General features: G+C 45.8%; 1 protein-coding gene across 1 annotated transcript in view; it reads right to left on the bottom strand.

The window, feature by feature from the left end:
• Positions 1 to 482: 482 nt before the first annotated feature.
• Positions 483 to 16,739, bottom strand: part of LOC140198377 (uncharacterized) — a 49,121-nt gene continuing 32,864 nt past the window's right edge. The window contains exons 5-7 of the mRNA XM_072259472.1: positions 8,169 to 8,534; positions 6,684 to 6,893; positions 483 to 1,959 (exon numbers count right to left, since the gene is read on the bottom strand). Coding sequence (XP_072115573.1) covers positions 6,703 to 6,893; positions 8,169 to 8,534 — 557 coding nt within the window. The 3' untranslated portion in view covers positions 483 to 1,959; positions 6,684 to 6,702. The remainder of the gene's footprint in view (positions 1,960 to 6,683; positions 6,894 to 8,168; positions 8,535 to 16,739) is intronic.

The following is a 16,739-nucleotide window of genomic DNA, read 5'->3' as shown; positions in this document are numbered from 1 at the left end:
AGCAGAGGATGTTGGGGATGGTGATGGTGGAGTGCCACTGGAGGGGCTGTGAGACAGCTGGCAGAGGAGGAGTGTCAGAGCTGGGGGGTGGGGGGGGCAGGGATGGCTTGGGTGCAGACACACCCAGCCCTGAGACACCTGGCTTTTGAATTTAAACAATTGGTTTATTGATCATTACTGAATATCTCTCTGGTGCTTCCCATTCTCTCCCCTCTCCCTTCCCCTTTTCCCAACCAGGATTTCCCTCTTCCTGCACCCTTCCCACACTCAGTCCACAATAGAAACCCGTATCAGAATCAGGTTTATCATCACTCACATATGTTACGAGATTTGTCTTTTTTTTCCCCCAGTAGAAGTACAGTGCAATATATTAAATTACTACAGTATTGTGCAAAACGCTTAGGCATCCCAGATTTATATAAATGTGTCTCAAGATTTTTGCAGAAAACTTGACTACTTTGAGATTTGTTTTTCAGCTGGCATTTACAGAAATATAGAAATACTGGACAAATTTATTAAAAATATATAAAGACTGACAACCAACAATCAATAGACAAACTGCAAATAAAAATACTGAAAACACGAGCTGTAAAGAGTCCTTGATAGCAAGTGCATCCATTGTAGAATCAGTTCAGTGTAGTGTTGAGTGAAGTTATCCACGCTGGTTCCAGGAGCCTGATGGCTGAAGGGTAATATCGCTCCCTACGTGACTCCCTTGTCCATTCATCCCCCCCATCCCTTCCCACCGATCTCCCTCCCGGCACTTATCCGTGTAAGCGGAACAAGTGCTACACATGCCCTTACACTTCCTCCCTTACCACCGTTCAGGGCCCCAGACAGTCCTTCCAGGTGAGGCGACACTTCACCTGTGAGTCGGCTGGGGTGATATACTGCGTCCGGTGCTCCCGCTGTGGCCTTCTATATATTGGTGAGACCCGACACAGACTGGGAGACCATTTCGCTGAACACCTACGCTCTGTCCGCCAGAGAAAGCAGGATCTCCCAGTGGCCACACATTTTAATTCCACATCCCATTCCCATTCTGACATGTCTATCCACGGCCTCCTCTACTGTCAAGATGAAGCCACACTCAGGTTGGAGGAACAACACCTTATATTCCGTCTGGGTAGCCTCCAACCTGATGGCATGAACATTGACTTCTCTAACTTCTGTTAATGCCCCTCCTCCCCTTCATACCCCATCCCTTATTTATTTAATATATTTCCCCCCTTTTTTTTCTTTCTCTCTCTTCTTCCTCCCTGGCCTGCTGCATTCACCAGCATTTTTTGTGTGTGTTGCTTGAATTTCCAGCGTCTGCAGATTTCCTCGTGTCTGGGTAATAACTGAGCCTGAATCTGGTTGTGTGGGGTCTGGTTGTGCCACCTTCTCTCATTGTCCCTGGGTCTAAATCCTGGAAGTTAACCCTTCTCCTCAGCAGCAACCCCACTGAAAGATCTGCAAAGGGTCAAGGAGGTGCTTCAGCCTGACCTCATCCAGGGGTGGTCAGGCATGAACAGTAAACGGGTTGTGCCTCTCCAAGGGACCTGTCCTGACACCATGAAGACCACTGATCTCTTTCCAGCTTCTGCCTCCCTCAGCCCCAGTTGATGCTGCCTGTGCTTATCCCACCACCGTCCACCCAGCCTGGAGTTAACCCCCAGCTCCACCTGGGGAGAGGCAGTAAATGCTGAGAGACGGACGAAGAACAAATCCTCCAGCCAGCAAACTTCCCAAATGAGACTGAAGCAACATTCAAGTCCACGGTTCACCCCCCCCAGGTGCTCAGGAACACCTCAGGCTTGGCACACGATGCCGATGAGGCAGGTGGCAATCTGGCACATCCTCGTGTGGCATGTTTCCGAGGGCTTCCAATACGGGCACACTGCCCTCTCAGTCGCCCACCGACCTCAGCACCGGGTCTTGAAGACAAGGGTGAAGTCAACTTCCCTCAGTTCAAACCTGAAAAAGCAGAATAATTGAATCAAAACTTCAAAGGAATTGAAATTGGTATTGGTTTATTGTGGCCACATGTACCAAGATTCAGTGAAAAGCTTGTTCCACATACTGTTCACACAGATCACAGTGCAATGAGGTAGAACAAGGTAAAACGATAACAATATGCAACTGCTACAGAGAAAGTGCAAAGCAGGTAAACAGTAAGGTGCAAAATCAGAACTTGTGTATTTAATATTTCAGTAATATTTGAGTAATCTTGTAAATATGTTGTTGATTAAGCATTCTTGTTTGTTTAAATAATTAATTACCGGGTATATGTAAAAATATATTAATTGCATACATCATCACACTACCAGGTGAAATGTGCGTGCCTGGTTTAGAGAAAACCCGTAGTTAGACTCACAGTTTGGACTCCCTTGTCTTCCTTACTCTTTATGAACCCATTAATTCTGTCTTATTTTTAAACTCAATCGTGCCTTCCCTTGCAAAGAGCACGTGCTAGGCTGCTTTATTTTTAAACTCAACCGTTCCTCACTGTGCTATTTTTTAAACTTGAAGACTTTGCTTGAACTATGATGTGTTCATTTTAAACATCCTCGTCATTAATACTATGCTTTGTAACTCCAGAGAGAGACACGGGAGCCCAAAATGTGAGCCTGACTCTGGGGGAACTTCTCACATGTCGCGTGGAGATGTCATGATGTATGCGATTGACATGCTTTTACATTTGTTGTTCCTCTCCACACCTTGTGGTGCATCGGACGGCAATCTTGCCGTTTCTTTAGCGTTTTTTGTCTGTTTTTTTGTGTGAGGCTGGGTTGCTCGCTCAACACCCAACCCAGCTGTGGTAAACCATGTATATATGTTGTAACTGGGTTACCTGTCTGGACACACCCCTCTGCTGACTGCCCCTGTGGCTCCTCCCACAGAGTCCTGTATAAAGGTGTTCGCCTTGCCCCTCCCCCTCAGTCCGGTGGCAGACACTCACTGTGGAGGTCGTATTGTACAGCGAATAAAAGCCTTTCAGTATTTTACCAAACCTCAGTCTTTTGGAGTAATTGAAGGTGCTTCACCAGCACAAAAGGAACCGGCCGGATTCGAACCCGGACCACTTGCCTCAAAGTCCCGTGCGGACGCCACACACCACCAGCCTGTGCATTTTTTATTACATGTAACCTGTAATTAATTATTTAAACGAACAAGAATGCTTCATCAACACCATATTTACAAGATTACACAAATATTTTGCAATAAGCTCATTATTGTTGCACAATGACAAGGTAGATTGTAAAGAGTCAAAGTTATGGTACTAGGGAACTATTTAACAGTTTTATAACAGTGAGATATAGACTGTCCTTGAGCCTGGTGGTAGGTGCTTTCAGGTTTTGTACCTTCTGCCTGATGGAAGAGGAGAGAAATGGGAATATCCTGGGTGGGTGGGGTCTTTGATTATGTTGGCTGCTTTACTGAGGCAGTGAGAAGTGTAGACAGAGTCCATAGAGAAGACGCTGGTTTCCGCAATGTGCTGAGCCGTGTCCACAACTCCCTGCGGTTTCTTTCGGACACGGGCACAGCAGTTACCAAGGCATGAAGCATCTGAATAAGATGCTTTCTATCAGGCATTGATAGAAATCAGTGAGGGTCTGAATTTGGAGATTTTTCAGGATATAAAATTAATTTCAGTAAAAGTGAGCTGTTTCCTTTAAGATGAATCTGTTTCTATATATGATAATACTCCTTTCAAAGTCACCGATTGTTTTAGATATTTAGGTGTTATAATCACTAACAAATATAAGGATCTTTATAAAGCTAATTTTGTTCCCTTGGTAGAGTCTATGAAGTATTTATTTAGTAGATGGAACCCACTTACATTTTCACTTGTTGGTCGTATTCATATAGTCAAAATGATGATTTTACCAAAATTTTTATATTTATTTCAGAATATCCGTTTTTTTGACTATGAAGTTTTTTGATCGGATTGATTCTATTATTTTATTTTTATTTGGAATAATGAAAGACCAAGAATTAGTAAATGTCACTTACAAAAGTTGAAAAAGGATGGAGGTCTTGCTTTGCCTAATTTAAGAATGTATTACTGGGCTGTTAATGTGCGATACATGTCCTTTTGGTTACATTGGGTTGATTAAGAACAATCGGCCAATTTGGGTAGACTTGGAATTGAAAGCTGTGAAACAGTTTTATTTAACCTCATTATTGGGAGCTGCTTTACCTATACAATTAGCTAAAGCTGCTAATTTAAATTTATACCCTGTGATTAAGCATTCTTTAGAAACTTGGCTCCAGTTCCTCAATTTTTTTAATCTTAAAAAAATTTAAACTTTGTAGTTTAATTTATCGAAATTACATTTTTAGCCTTCTTTGAGTGACCCAAGTTTTTTACTTTGGGAAAATAAAGGTATTAATTCTTTTTGGATTTATTTAAAGAAGATAGACTGATGTCTTTTGAACAATTAGTTGATTCTCTTTCTTACTCACACTTTTTACAATACCTTCAAAGTTAGACATTTCTTACAAAAATATTTAAGTAATTTTCCTTACATATTGGATGCTGACCCGTTAGATACTATTATGAGTATGAACCCTTCGATGAAAAGTTCCATTGGAAAAATTTATAATTTACTATTACAATGGAATAAGCATCATTTATTTAAGATTAAACAAGACTGGGAAAAGGAACTTAACTTGACTTTTATGATGGAAGACTGGATGCGGATTCTGAGCTGGTTAACTCTTCTTCGATCTGTGCTAGTCATTCACTGATTCAATTTAAAATTGTACATCATTACCATTTGATGAAGGAGAGATTGTCTAAGATGTTTCCTAATGTTGATAGTTATTGTGATAGATGTAAAACTGAGACAGCTACACCGACACACGTTTTGATCTTGTTCTATACTGGAACAGTTCTGGAAGTCAGTTTTTTCCACTATTTCTAAAGCACTTAAAATTAATTTACAACTTAACAAATTAACTGTGCTTTTTGGAATAATTCCTCAAAATATCCATGCTATCTCTTTGTTTGACTAACATGTTATTGCATTTGTTACATTGATAGCTAGGAGGGCCATTTTGTTGAAGTGGAAGGATACATCGACTCCCACTTTGTCACAATGGTTCTCTCAAGTGATGTTATGTCTTAGCTTGGAGAAAATTATAAGTCGAACCTTTGAACCTTTATTTGATTTTGAGAAAGGATGGGGTTTATTTGCTCGTTATTATCATTTGAGTTAATTGATAGATTTTCTCCATGATCTAATTGTAAATTTTTGGTACATTTTTTTTCTTGCTGGTGGTTTGATGTTTATCTTTAGAAGCTTTTTGTATGACGCATGGCTCCGGGCTTGCACACTGAATGGGTTCTTTTCTCACTTTTTTCTTGCTCGGTAGGGTTTTTTTTTTCTTTTTTTTTAATCACCAAAATTTTTTCAATCTTTATAATAATGTTTTTTTTCTTGCGACATTGTAAGTGTTGCCTACTTCAATGTACTCTTGTAAATTCTGGATAATAATAATAATATTTGAAAAGGAAAGAAATCAGTGAGGGTCAACAGGGACATAGCAAGCTTCTTTAGCCTGAAGAGCATACAAGGACCCGCATTGCATGGGACGTTGGCGAAGACGGTTCAGTCACTTGGCATTGAAATGCCTCAGGGCTCGGTGCTGGGTCTGTTGTTGTTTGTGATCTATAGCAATAATCTGGATGAACAGAGGGATCTGGGAATACAGGTCCATAATTCCTTGAAAGTGATGTCACAAGTAGATAGGGTCACAAAGAGAGCTTTTGGCACATTGGCCTTCATAAATCAAAGCACTGAGTACAGGAGATGGGATATAATGTTGGAATTGTACAGGATATTGGTGAGACCTAACTGGGAGCATTGTGTGTCGTTCTGGTCACCTACCTACAGGAACGATGTCAATAAGATTGAAGAGCACAGAGAAAATTTACAAGGATGTTGCCAGGACTTGAGGACCTGAGTAATAGAGAGAAGTTGAATAGGTTCGGACTTCATTCCCGAGAGCAAGAGGAGGAGGGGAGATTTGATAGATGTATACAAAATTACAAAGGGTATAGATAGGGTAAACGCAAGCAGGCTTTTTTCACTGAGGTTGAGTGAAACTAGAACTAGAGGTCGTGGGTAAAGGGTGAAAGGTGAAATGTTTAAGGGGAGTTTCTTCACTCAGGGTGGTGTGAGTGTGGAACGAGCTGCGAGCAGGAATGATGGATGCAGGCTGGATTTCAACAATTAAGAGAAATTTGGATCAGTACATGGATGGGAGAGTTATAGAGGGACATGGTCTGGGTGCAAGTCGATGGGCCAAGGCAGATTAATGGTCCGGCATGGACTAGATGGGCTGAAGGTCCTCTTTCTGTGCTGTAGCGTTGTATGACTCTATGACGTTCATTTCATGGGCGAGCCTGCCTCTCGCACTCTCCTATCCGGGGGTTGAATACACTCTCAGAGGTAGGGATATAAAAATCAGTGCGATGGGAGGGGCGGTGGGGAGGCATTGCTGCGTTGCCAAAGGGACATTGAGCAAGGAGCACCGTATTTTGAGGAGGGAATACCGTTCTGCTGGGGTGGTAGAGAGGGATTGGTATACACAGGAGGAGTAACGACCAACGGGTGCTGCACTGGGGGAGGGTCGGTGAGGGTCGGTGAGGGATTGGCGGAGTGTCAGAGAACGTAATATCATCTACTCACATGAACCATCGGAGAAGGTTCAGTAGCTGTGGAGGTATCGGAGCAGGGAGGCTGGCATGAAACCGATGAGGAGGAGGTGGGGTCCGTTCCCGGTTCCACTGCTGTGTCTGGGCTTCTCCCCCTTCTCCCCGTTTTCCGTTTGATCTGAATTCCCGGATCCCAGACAGGAGACTTCCTCATTCTCGTTATTTCTGCTGTCTGGTTCTGGTCCTGAAATAGTGAAGAATTCCCATCAACTTCATAGAAAGGCTAAGGAAGGTGTTCGCACTGCGAGGGTTGTGTCGCTCATTGGGGCAACGCAGAGATCAAATAATTACAGGATTTTAAGCTGATTGGAGGAAATTATAGAGAGGGTGTCAGAGACAGCTTTATTTTTACTCAGAGAGCGGTGGTTGGGGGGACGCACTGCAAGGGTGGTGGTAGACGGAGCTACATTAGGGACATTTAGGAGAGTCTTAGGGAGGCTCACGGATGAAAGGAGAACGGAGGGATGTATAGGAGGGAAGGTTAGATTGATCAACACACACAAAACGCTGGAGGATCTCAGCAGGTGAGGCAGCATCCATGGAAGGGATTGAACAGGTGAGGGGGAAGGGGGATGAAATGGGAAGCTGAGAGGGGATAGGTGGAAAAGGTAAAGGACTAAGAAGAACGATTCAGACAGGAGAGGAGGGTGGAGCACAGGGAAATGGGAAGAGGAAGGTGATGGGCAGGCGAGAAGACAACGGGAGCTGAAATAGGGAATGGAAAAGGAGAGAACGCAGAGGGGCAGAGAAGTTGGAGAAGTTGATGTTCGTGCCATCAGGTTGGAGGGGAAGGGGGAGAGAGAGACAGGGGCAAGAAGGTGATGTGGAGGATGGAACTAGCAGGGGCTCGAGAGACAAATGGCCATGGACTGGCCTCGAACAGGAGGGCAGAATGAGGAGAAACAGATTTGACTCCTCCTCTACCCTCATCTTCTCATTCGGCTTTCTGCTGCCCCCTTCCTTTCCGGTCCCGAAGAAGGGTCTCAGCTCAAAACGTTGACTATTGCTCCCCCCCATAAATGCCGCCTGACCTGCTGAGATTCTGCAACATTTCTGTGCGTGCGCGCACCTTATATATGTGTATACATACATGTGTGTGCATGTGCGTGCGCATGTATATGTGTATGTGTGTGTGTGTATACGTACGTGTGTGTGTGCATACGTACGTGTGTGTGTGCATGTGCGTGTGTATATGTATGTGTGTGTGTATATGTACGTGTGTGTGTGCATGTGCGTGTGTATATGTATGTGTGTGTGTATACGTACGTGTGTGTGTGCATGTGCGTGTGTATATGTATGTGTGTGTGTATGTATATGTACGTGTGTGTGTGCATGTGCGTGTGTATATGTATGTGTGTGTGTATACGTACGTGTGTGTGTGCATGAGTGTGTGCAGTGCTCTGGACTTCCAGCGTCTGCAGAATTTCCTGGATCTTCACTGGGGATCAGTCCTGCTCACCTGTCTGTACTGACAAGACCACCTCCGCGCACATCTTCCTGGTGAAAGGATTCATGGTGGTGATGTGACACGTGTATGTTCCCTCCTCCTCAGAGCTCAGTCTATGGAGTTTTAGGGTGGCGTTTCTTTTGGAGAACCAAGCTTTTTGCAGTTCAGTCCTGCCACTGAACCTGCTGTCCTGCTCCGGCATTTGCTTCTCCTGACCGTGCACCAAGATCTTCTCCCTCGTATGGTTCAGCATCACGTTCCAGACCACCATGTGCTCCAGGGGCTCGTGGCCCTTCCAGGAGAAGAGGCAAGGGAGCTCTACACTCTGGTCTGAGAAGCCCAAGAGCTTGGTTCTGTGGTGCCAGCAGCTGAGAATTTCTGCGGGAAGGAGATGGACCTGGTGTGAGATTGGGGCAGAGGATACTTTTGAGAGAAGGTACACAGAACATTACAGCACAACACAGGCTCTTTGGCTGACGACATCGTGCCGACCTTTGAACCTCCCCCAAGATCAATCTGACCCTTCCCTCCCTCCATTTTCCTTTCGTCCATGTTCGAGGCCAGACCCCGGCCCTTTGTCCTGTCAAATCCCTTTTGCTCCATCCCCCGTGTCACCTTCTTGTCTCTGTCTCTGTCTCTCCCTTGCCCTTCCCCTCCCCTCCAATCTGACGGCGTGAACATCGACTTCAATTTCTGGTAATTTCTCTACTCCTCTCCATTCTCTCCTATTAGTCATAGTCATAATTTATTGATCCTGGGGGAAATTGGTTTTCGTTACAGTTGCACCATAAATAATAAGTAGTAATAAAACCATAAATAGTTAAATAGTAATATGTAAATTATGCCAGGAAATAAGTCCAGGACCAGCCTATTGGCTCAGGGTGTCTGACCCTCCAAGGGAGGAGTTGTAAAGTTTGATGGCCACAGGCAGGAATGACTTCCTATGACGCTCTGTGTTGCGTCTCGGTGGAATGAGTCTCTGGCTGAATGTACTCCTGTGCCCAACCAGTACATTATGTAGTGGATGGGAGACATTGACCAAGATGCCATGCAACTTGGACAGCATCCTCTTTTCAGACACCACCGTGAGAGAGTCCGGTTCCATCCCCACAACATCACTTTTCCATTCCCCATTCTGCCCCCCCTCGCCTGCCTACCTCCTTCCTCTTCCCTCCCATTCCCCCATGCTCCACTCTCCCGTCCTATCAGATTTCTTCTTCTTCAGTCCTTTCCCTTTCCACCTATCACTCCCCAGCTTCTTACTTCAGCCACCCTCCCCCTCACCTGGTCTCACCTGTCACCTGCCAGTTCCTCCACCTTTTATTCTAGTTTCTGCCCTCTTCCTTTCCAGTTTTGATGAAGAGTCTCAGCCAAAATGTCGACTGTTTATTCCCCTCCATAGATGCTGCCTGACCTGCTGAGTTCCTCCAACATTTTTGTGTGTTACTCTGGATTTCCAGCCTCTGCAGACTCTCGTGTTTATCATCTCCTTCTGCCGGCCACACACACCACCCCACTGCTTCTCTGAATTTATTCCAGAACAGTGGTCTGACACAAAACATTGACCGTCCCTTCGCTTCTCCGCGGCTGGAGCTTGACACCTGACAAGCCAGCGTCCCCCTCAGTCCATGCGCGGGCCCGGTCAGCCACTGAGCCCCTGGGAAGTTGGAGAGGTTGTGGGGTGCTCCCTCAGTCATGGGGATTATTTACAGGTGCTGCTGGTGAAGCAGCTTGTGGTGTCTACTGTATGAGTGGGCTAGTACAAGGCAGAGCTGCAGAGGAGGTGCAGTAGAGTGACTGACTCATGGCTTTAGAGAGCTGAGTTCGATCCTCACCTGAGAAAGAGAGAGAGAGAGAGAGAGAGAGAGAGAGATGGATGGGAGAGGCAAAGCAGCTAGGGAGAGAGGATCGGTACAGAGGGGGTAGGGAGGGGTTAGGGAAAGGGAGGGAGAGGGAGGGGAAAGGGGAGTTAGAGGGGGTTAGAAAGGGGGGAGTGGAGAGAGAGGGAGAGGGGAGTGGAGGGGGTAGAGAGGTGGGTAGTGAGAGGGGGTAGAGAGTGTGGGTTAGAGAATGTGGGGTACAGAGAGGGGGAAGGGGGAGAGAGGAGGGAGAGAGGGGAGCAGGAGAGGGGAGTGGAGGGAGAGGGGAGTAGGAGGAGAGGGGAGCAAGAGGAGAGAGGGGAGTGGGGGGAGAGAGGGGAGGGGAGTGGGGAGAGAGGGGAAGGGGAGAGGTGGGAGAGGCAGGAGGGGGTAGAGAGGGGGTAAAGAGTGTGGGGTACAGAGAGGTGGAAGAGGAGAGGGGGCGTGGGAAGAGAGGGGGACAGGAGGAGAGAGGGAGTGGGGGGGAGATAAATAGATTGATAGATTAGCACATTTTCCCTGGTGCCCCGGTTCTCTCATCACAACTGTGTGCATGATCGGAAGGGGTTAATCAGCTGCTGCAAATCACTCTCCCCTCGTTATGGAATCTGGAGGTGGGGGGTTAATGGGGATATGGAGGAAATAACATGAGATGGGTGTTTACCACGGATTTGACGGCCGAACGGCCTGTTATCGCTCAAATACTTTTTTTTTGTTTCTCAGTAAACGTGCTTTAAACACCAAAAAAAAAGAGTCGTGATAAATCCAGGAAATAAACGTATCAGTGGTGAGAATTTCCCAAAATTGAATCACTTTTCAATGAACCACGGGAACAAAACGGGGTTTTCCATTTGGCTCAGGTGCTGTAAATTATTTTGCTGTCAGATTATTGAACCTGAGGGAGTGGGGGGGTGTTAAACATGATTTAAAATAGGAACAAAATGATTTAAAATAGGAACAAAATCTGCGAAACTTCTTTCGGAAAGCCCCGGGTGTTTGGTTTTTCCTGCAATTGAAATCTCTTTCCGTTCCCTCTGTACCTCATCCGCCAGTCATTTTGATTAAAGTCCGCCCCCGCTCCTCTCTGCCCTGCAGCCAACACCCTCAGAAAGTGAAAGATGACCTCGAATCTCAAGAATCCCCCTTCTGAGCAGGCGGACATGGGGAGGGGTGTTTTCAGAACAGAATGTGGGCAGAGAGTATGCGCATGATATCACAGTCACTTGCTTGCAATACTTGCAAGTGGGTCGCTCTGCGGCGAGGTCTAATTAACCTTGCATATCTCAGCTCCAACGTAGCAGAATTGTGTGACATGCACACAGAGCCTAGAGGGCGGTCACCTCCCGTGACAAAGTGCCCAATCGGGGTAGAAATCTACGGGGCTGGATTAGCGCTGTCTTTAAACACGTCTCATGGTGACCCCGTGAGTTTTCACCTGATTCACTAATCCCAATCCGTGAAAGAAATCTGCCGTCTTTAATCAGTTCTGCCGTGGCTTGGAGATAACTCCGCGCCTCTACTTCCTCAGGAGGCTCAAGAAATTCTCCCTCCCTTTCCAGTCCTGAAGAAGAGTCTTGGCCCGAAACTGTTTATTCATTTTTACAAATGCTGCCTGACCTGTTGAGTTGCTCCAGCATTTTGCTTTGGAATTCCAGCATCTGCAGGCTTTCTTGATGTTAAAAGAAATTCAGCAAGTCAATATTGACCTTTGCCAATTTTTAGGGATGCATCATAGGAGGCATTGTGGCATAGAAACAGGCCCATCAACCCATCTATCCCTTGCAGAACTATTAATCTGTCTCATCCCATCATCCTGCACCCATAGAGAAAAGATAGTTTTACTTGTCTCATGCACATATGTGTAGCTAGGGTGCCTAGGTCTTTTCCACAGTACTGTATTTGTCAACATGGAACGGACCCTTGATTGGACCTCTTGTAAAACATAAACCAGTATAGCACAGGAACAGGCCATTCAGCCCAAAATGTTGTGCTGAACCAGCTAAAAAGCACATCATAAACACCCAAACACTAACCCCTCCTACCTACACTATGTCCATATCCCTCCATCTTCCTCACATCCATGTGGCTTAAAAGCCTCTAATGTATTTGCCTCTACCACCACACTGGGCATTCGCCACTCTCTAAGTGAAAAAACTTGCCCCTCACATCCACCTTTGAACCTACCCCCTCTCACCTTCAATGCATGCCCACTGGTAATAGACATCTCATCCCCAGGAAACAGACATGAGAAAATCTGCAGATGCTGGAAATCCAAAGGAACACACACAAAATGCTGGAGGAACTCAGCAGGTCAGGCAGCATCTATGGAAAAGAGTGAACAGTCAACATTTCAGGCAGAGACCCTGAAAAAGGTCTTAGCCTGAATCATCGAGTGTTTACACTTTTTCCATAGATGTTGACTGACCTGAGAAACAGATACTCTCTGTCTACTCTATCTATGCCTCTCACAATCTTATAAACCTCTGTCTGATCTCCTCTCAGCCTCCACCATTCCAGAGGAAACAACCCAAGTTTATCCAGACTGTCATGATGGCACACACTCTCTAAACCAGGCAGCATCCTGGTAAGCCTCTTCTGCACCCTCTCCAAAGCCTCAACATCCTTCCTATAGTCAAAGTCCTGTCCCAAGCCTTTGGGGTGGGTGGGGGTGGGGGGGAGGCAGAACTGTATGGAGTTCTCCAGATGTGGCCTAACCAAAGTTTTATACAGTAGCACCATAACTTCCAAACTTTTGAACTCAATGTCTCGACTCGTAAAAGCAAGTATTCCATACCCCTTCTTAACCACCCTATCAAGGAGCTATGAACTTAGATTCCCAAGATCTCCCTGCTCACAAAATGGTGAAGGAACTCAGCATGTCAGGTAGAATCTATGGATACTATCATCAATCACCATTATATGCTGTGATGTGTGACGTGGGTGATCATGGTCTTTCCATGACCATGATTGTTCTTGGCAAATTGTTCTACAGAAGTGGTTTGCCTTTGCCTTCCACCATAAGGCATAGTAACAGAATTAGGCCATTCAGCCCATCAAGTCTGCTCTGCCATTCCATCATGACTGATCCTGGATCCCACTCAACTCCATGCACCTGCCTTCTCACCATATGCTTTGATGCACTGATCGATCAGGAAATGAACAACTTCCACTTTAAGTATACCCACGGACTTGGCCTCCACCACAGTCTATGGCAGAGTATCCCACACATTCACTACTCTCTGGCTAAAAAAATCCTCCTTACCTCTGTTCTAAAGGGTCACCCCTCAATTTTGAGGCTGTGCCTTCTAGTTCTTTATACCCCCCCATCCACATCCACCCTGTCTCGTCCTTTCAACATTTGGTAGGTTTCAATGAGATCCCCACACATTCTTCTAAATTCCAGTGATTACAGGCACAAAGCTGCCAAATGCTCCTCATATGTTAACCCCTTCATTCCCAGAATCATCCTTGTAAACCTCTAGACTGTTTCCAATGACAACACGTCCTTTCTGACGTAAACACAAGGATCTGTAGATGATGGAAATTCAAGCAACACACACAAAATGCTGGTGGAACGCAGCATCTACAGGAAGAAGCACTGTCGATGTTTCAGGCCGAGACTCTGCATCCTGGCAAAGGGTCACGGCCTGAAACGTCGACTGTACTTCTTCCTATAGATGCTACGTTCCACCAGCATTTTGTGTGTGTTACATCCTTTCTGAGATATGGGGCCCTAAACTGTCGAAAATACAGACTATAAAGCCTCAGCATTATCTCCTTGCTTTTATATTCTATTCCCTTGAAGTAAATGCCAACATTGCATTTCCCTTCTTTACCACAGACTCAGTCTGTAAATTAACCTTCTGGGAGTTTTGCACGAGAACTCCTAAGTCCCTCGGCACCTCTGATGTTTGAACGTTCTCCCCATTTAATAGTTCGCACTATTGTTCCTTTTACCAAAATGCATTATCATACATTTCCCCACACTATATTCACCTGCCATTTTACTGCCCATTCCTCCAATTTGTCGATGCCCTGCTGTAATCACATCGCTTCCTCAGCACAACCTACCCCTTCACCTATCTTTGTATAATCCGCAAACTTTGTCCAAAGCCATCAATTCCATTATCTAAATCAGTGACAAACAGTGTGAAAAGTAGCCGTCCCAATACTGACCCCTGAGGAACACCACTTGTCACCGGCAGCCTACTAGAAAAGGTCCCTTTATTCCCACTCGCTGCCTCCTGCCTGTCAGCCATTCTTCTATCCATGTCAGTATCTTTCCTGTAATGCTATGGGATTTTTGTCTTGTTAAACACCCTCATGTGTGGCTCCTTATCAAACGCCTTCTGAAAATCCAAGTAAATGACATCCACTACCTCTCCTTTGTCCACCCTACCTGTTACTTCCTCAAAGAACTCTAACAGATTTGTCAGGCAAGATTTCCCCTGACAGAAACCATGCTGACTTTGACTTAATTTATCATTAGTCCTCAAGTACCTCGAAACCTCGTCCTTAATAATGGACTCCAACATCTTCCCAACCACTGAGGTTAGGCTAGCTGGTCTATAATTTCCTTTCTTTTGCCTTCCTCCCTTCCTAAAGAGTGGAGTGACATTTGCAATCCCAGTCCTGTGGGACCATGCCAGAATCAAGCGATTCTCAAAAGATCAGGACCAATGCATCCACTTTCAGGACTCTGGGATGTCGTCCATCTGGCCCAGGTGACTTATCCACCTTAAGACATTTGAGTTTACAAAGCACTTTTTCCTTTGTAATAGCAATGACACTCAGTCTTGCTCCCTGATAGTCACAGACCTCTGGCACACTGATAGTGTCTTCCACAGTGAAGACTGATACAAAGTACCCATTAAGTTCATCTGCCATTTCTTTGTCCCCCGTTACTACCTCACCAGCATCATTTTCCAGTGGTCCAAAATCAACTCTCACCTCCCTTTTACACTTTATATAACTGAAAAAACTTTTAGTGTCCTGCTTTATATTATTGGCTAGTCTGTCCTCATATTTTATCTTTTCCCTTCTTATAGCTCTTTAAGTTGCCTTTTGTTGGATTTCAAAAGCTTCCTAGTCATCCAAATTCTCACTCACTTTTGCTACCTTATATGCCTTGGCATTTATGCAGTCCTTAACTTCTCTTGTCAGCCATGGTTGCCCACCCCTGGCATTTGAGAACTACTTTTTTTAACCATATAACAGTTACAGCACGGAAACAGGCCATCTCAGCCCTTCTTCTGCGAGACATATCTATACTGCACATTGTGAACCACTCCCAGAAACTTCAGCCACCTCTGTTCTGCATCACCCCCGCCAATATCCTCCCGCGGGCTAGCAGAGGGAATGAGCGCCTTACACCTCCTTTGGTAGAGTCGTATCTTCACCCTGCCACCCAATCAGATCGCTGGAGGAATTAAATAGACGCCACCTGATCTACTGACTTCCTTCACATTGTGTATGTGTCACTCTCCTTGTGACCACATGGGCTTCGTTGGGTGCTGTGGTTCACCCCACATCCCAACGATGGTTCGGTGGGTTAATTGCCTCCCCTAGTGTGTGGATGAGCGGTAAAACCTGGGGCAATGCATGGGAATAAGGGAAGAATAGAAATAAGATTATTGTTTGATGGATGGGCTGTTTCCATACCGTGGGACTTGATGACTGTTGGAATTTTGGAGGGTCACCCATGGCCAGAAGCTCAACAGAATGAGTGGGACTGCAGGTCAGGGGAGTTAGGAAAAGGTAGGGGAGGGCCATCGGCAGGTATCCCCACTAATATCCCAACCATCTCCCTCTGGGCCTTTCCACAAGGACGATTCCACAAGCCTGGATGTTGAGCTTGTTGCCACAATTTCCACACGGAAAATAAGCTTTTCTTTCACAAAAGTAAACCAATATATACTTATTTAATTCTGGGGCTACAGCGCAGAATGGGTCCTTCCGGCCATTCAAGCCGCAGCGCCCAGCAGTCCCCTGACTTAACCCCAGCTTAGTCACGGGGCAATCTACAATGACTAATTAACCTACCAACCGGTACGTCTTTGGACTGTGGGAGGAAACCAGAGCACCCGGAGGAAACCCACACAGTCAGGGGTGAATGTGAAAACTCCTTACAGACTGCAGTAGGAATTGAGCGACGTTGGGAGATACAGCAGAGTAACAGGCCATTCGTCCCATTGAATCTGTGCCTATCATCAACCAACCATTTAGACTGATCACATTTCACCTTACCTACATTCCCATTAACCATCCTAGCAGATGAATGTCCCACCGACCCCGTACCCCATACACATTGCTGGGAGCTCCTGGAGGGAACCCACATGGTCGAGGGGAGAAGGTGCAAACTACACACACACACGGATTGAACTCTGGAGCCCAGAGACAGACAGCAGCTCTACCCACTGTGCGCCCACGTGTCAACTTGGTCCCAAAGCTTTCTCATGACTTCTTTCTCATGATGCCCTCCATCCCAATAGATTGGTCAACACAATCCGCCAATCAGGCAAGAGCTTTCAGCACACAAAACTTTTAAAGAGTTCAATCCAACCTCTCCCAAAGGTTTGTTCACCTTTGGAGATGGAGGAGGGGCTAAGTGTAAGAAAATGTCAAAGCTTTGACATGCGTGGACATGCTCACTGGAGGAAACATGGCGGCCAATTTGGGCACAGCAAGATGCCACAACTGTAGCCCAGGTTTATTGCTGGTGTTA

Source organism: Mobula birostris, chromosome 5 (genome assembly GCF_030028105.1).
Source record: "Mobula birostris isolate sMobBir1 chromosome 5, sMobBir1.hap1, whole genome shotgun sequence".
NCBI lineage: Eukaryota > Metazoa > Chordata > Chondrichthyes > Myliobatiformes > Myliobatidae > Mobula > Mobula birostris.
This window is presented reverse-complemented; position numbering and strand designations above follow the sequence as displayed.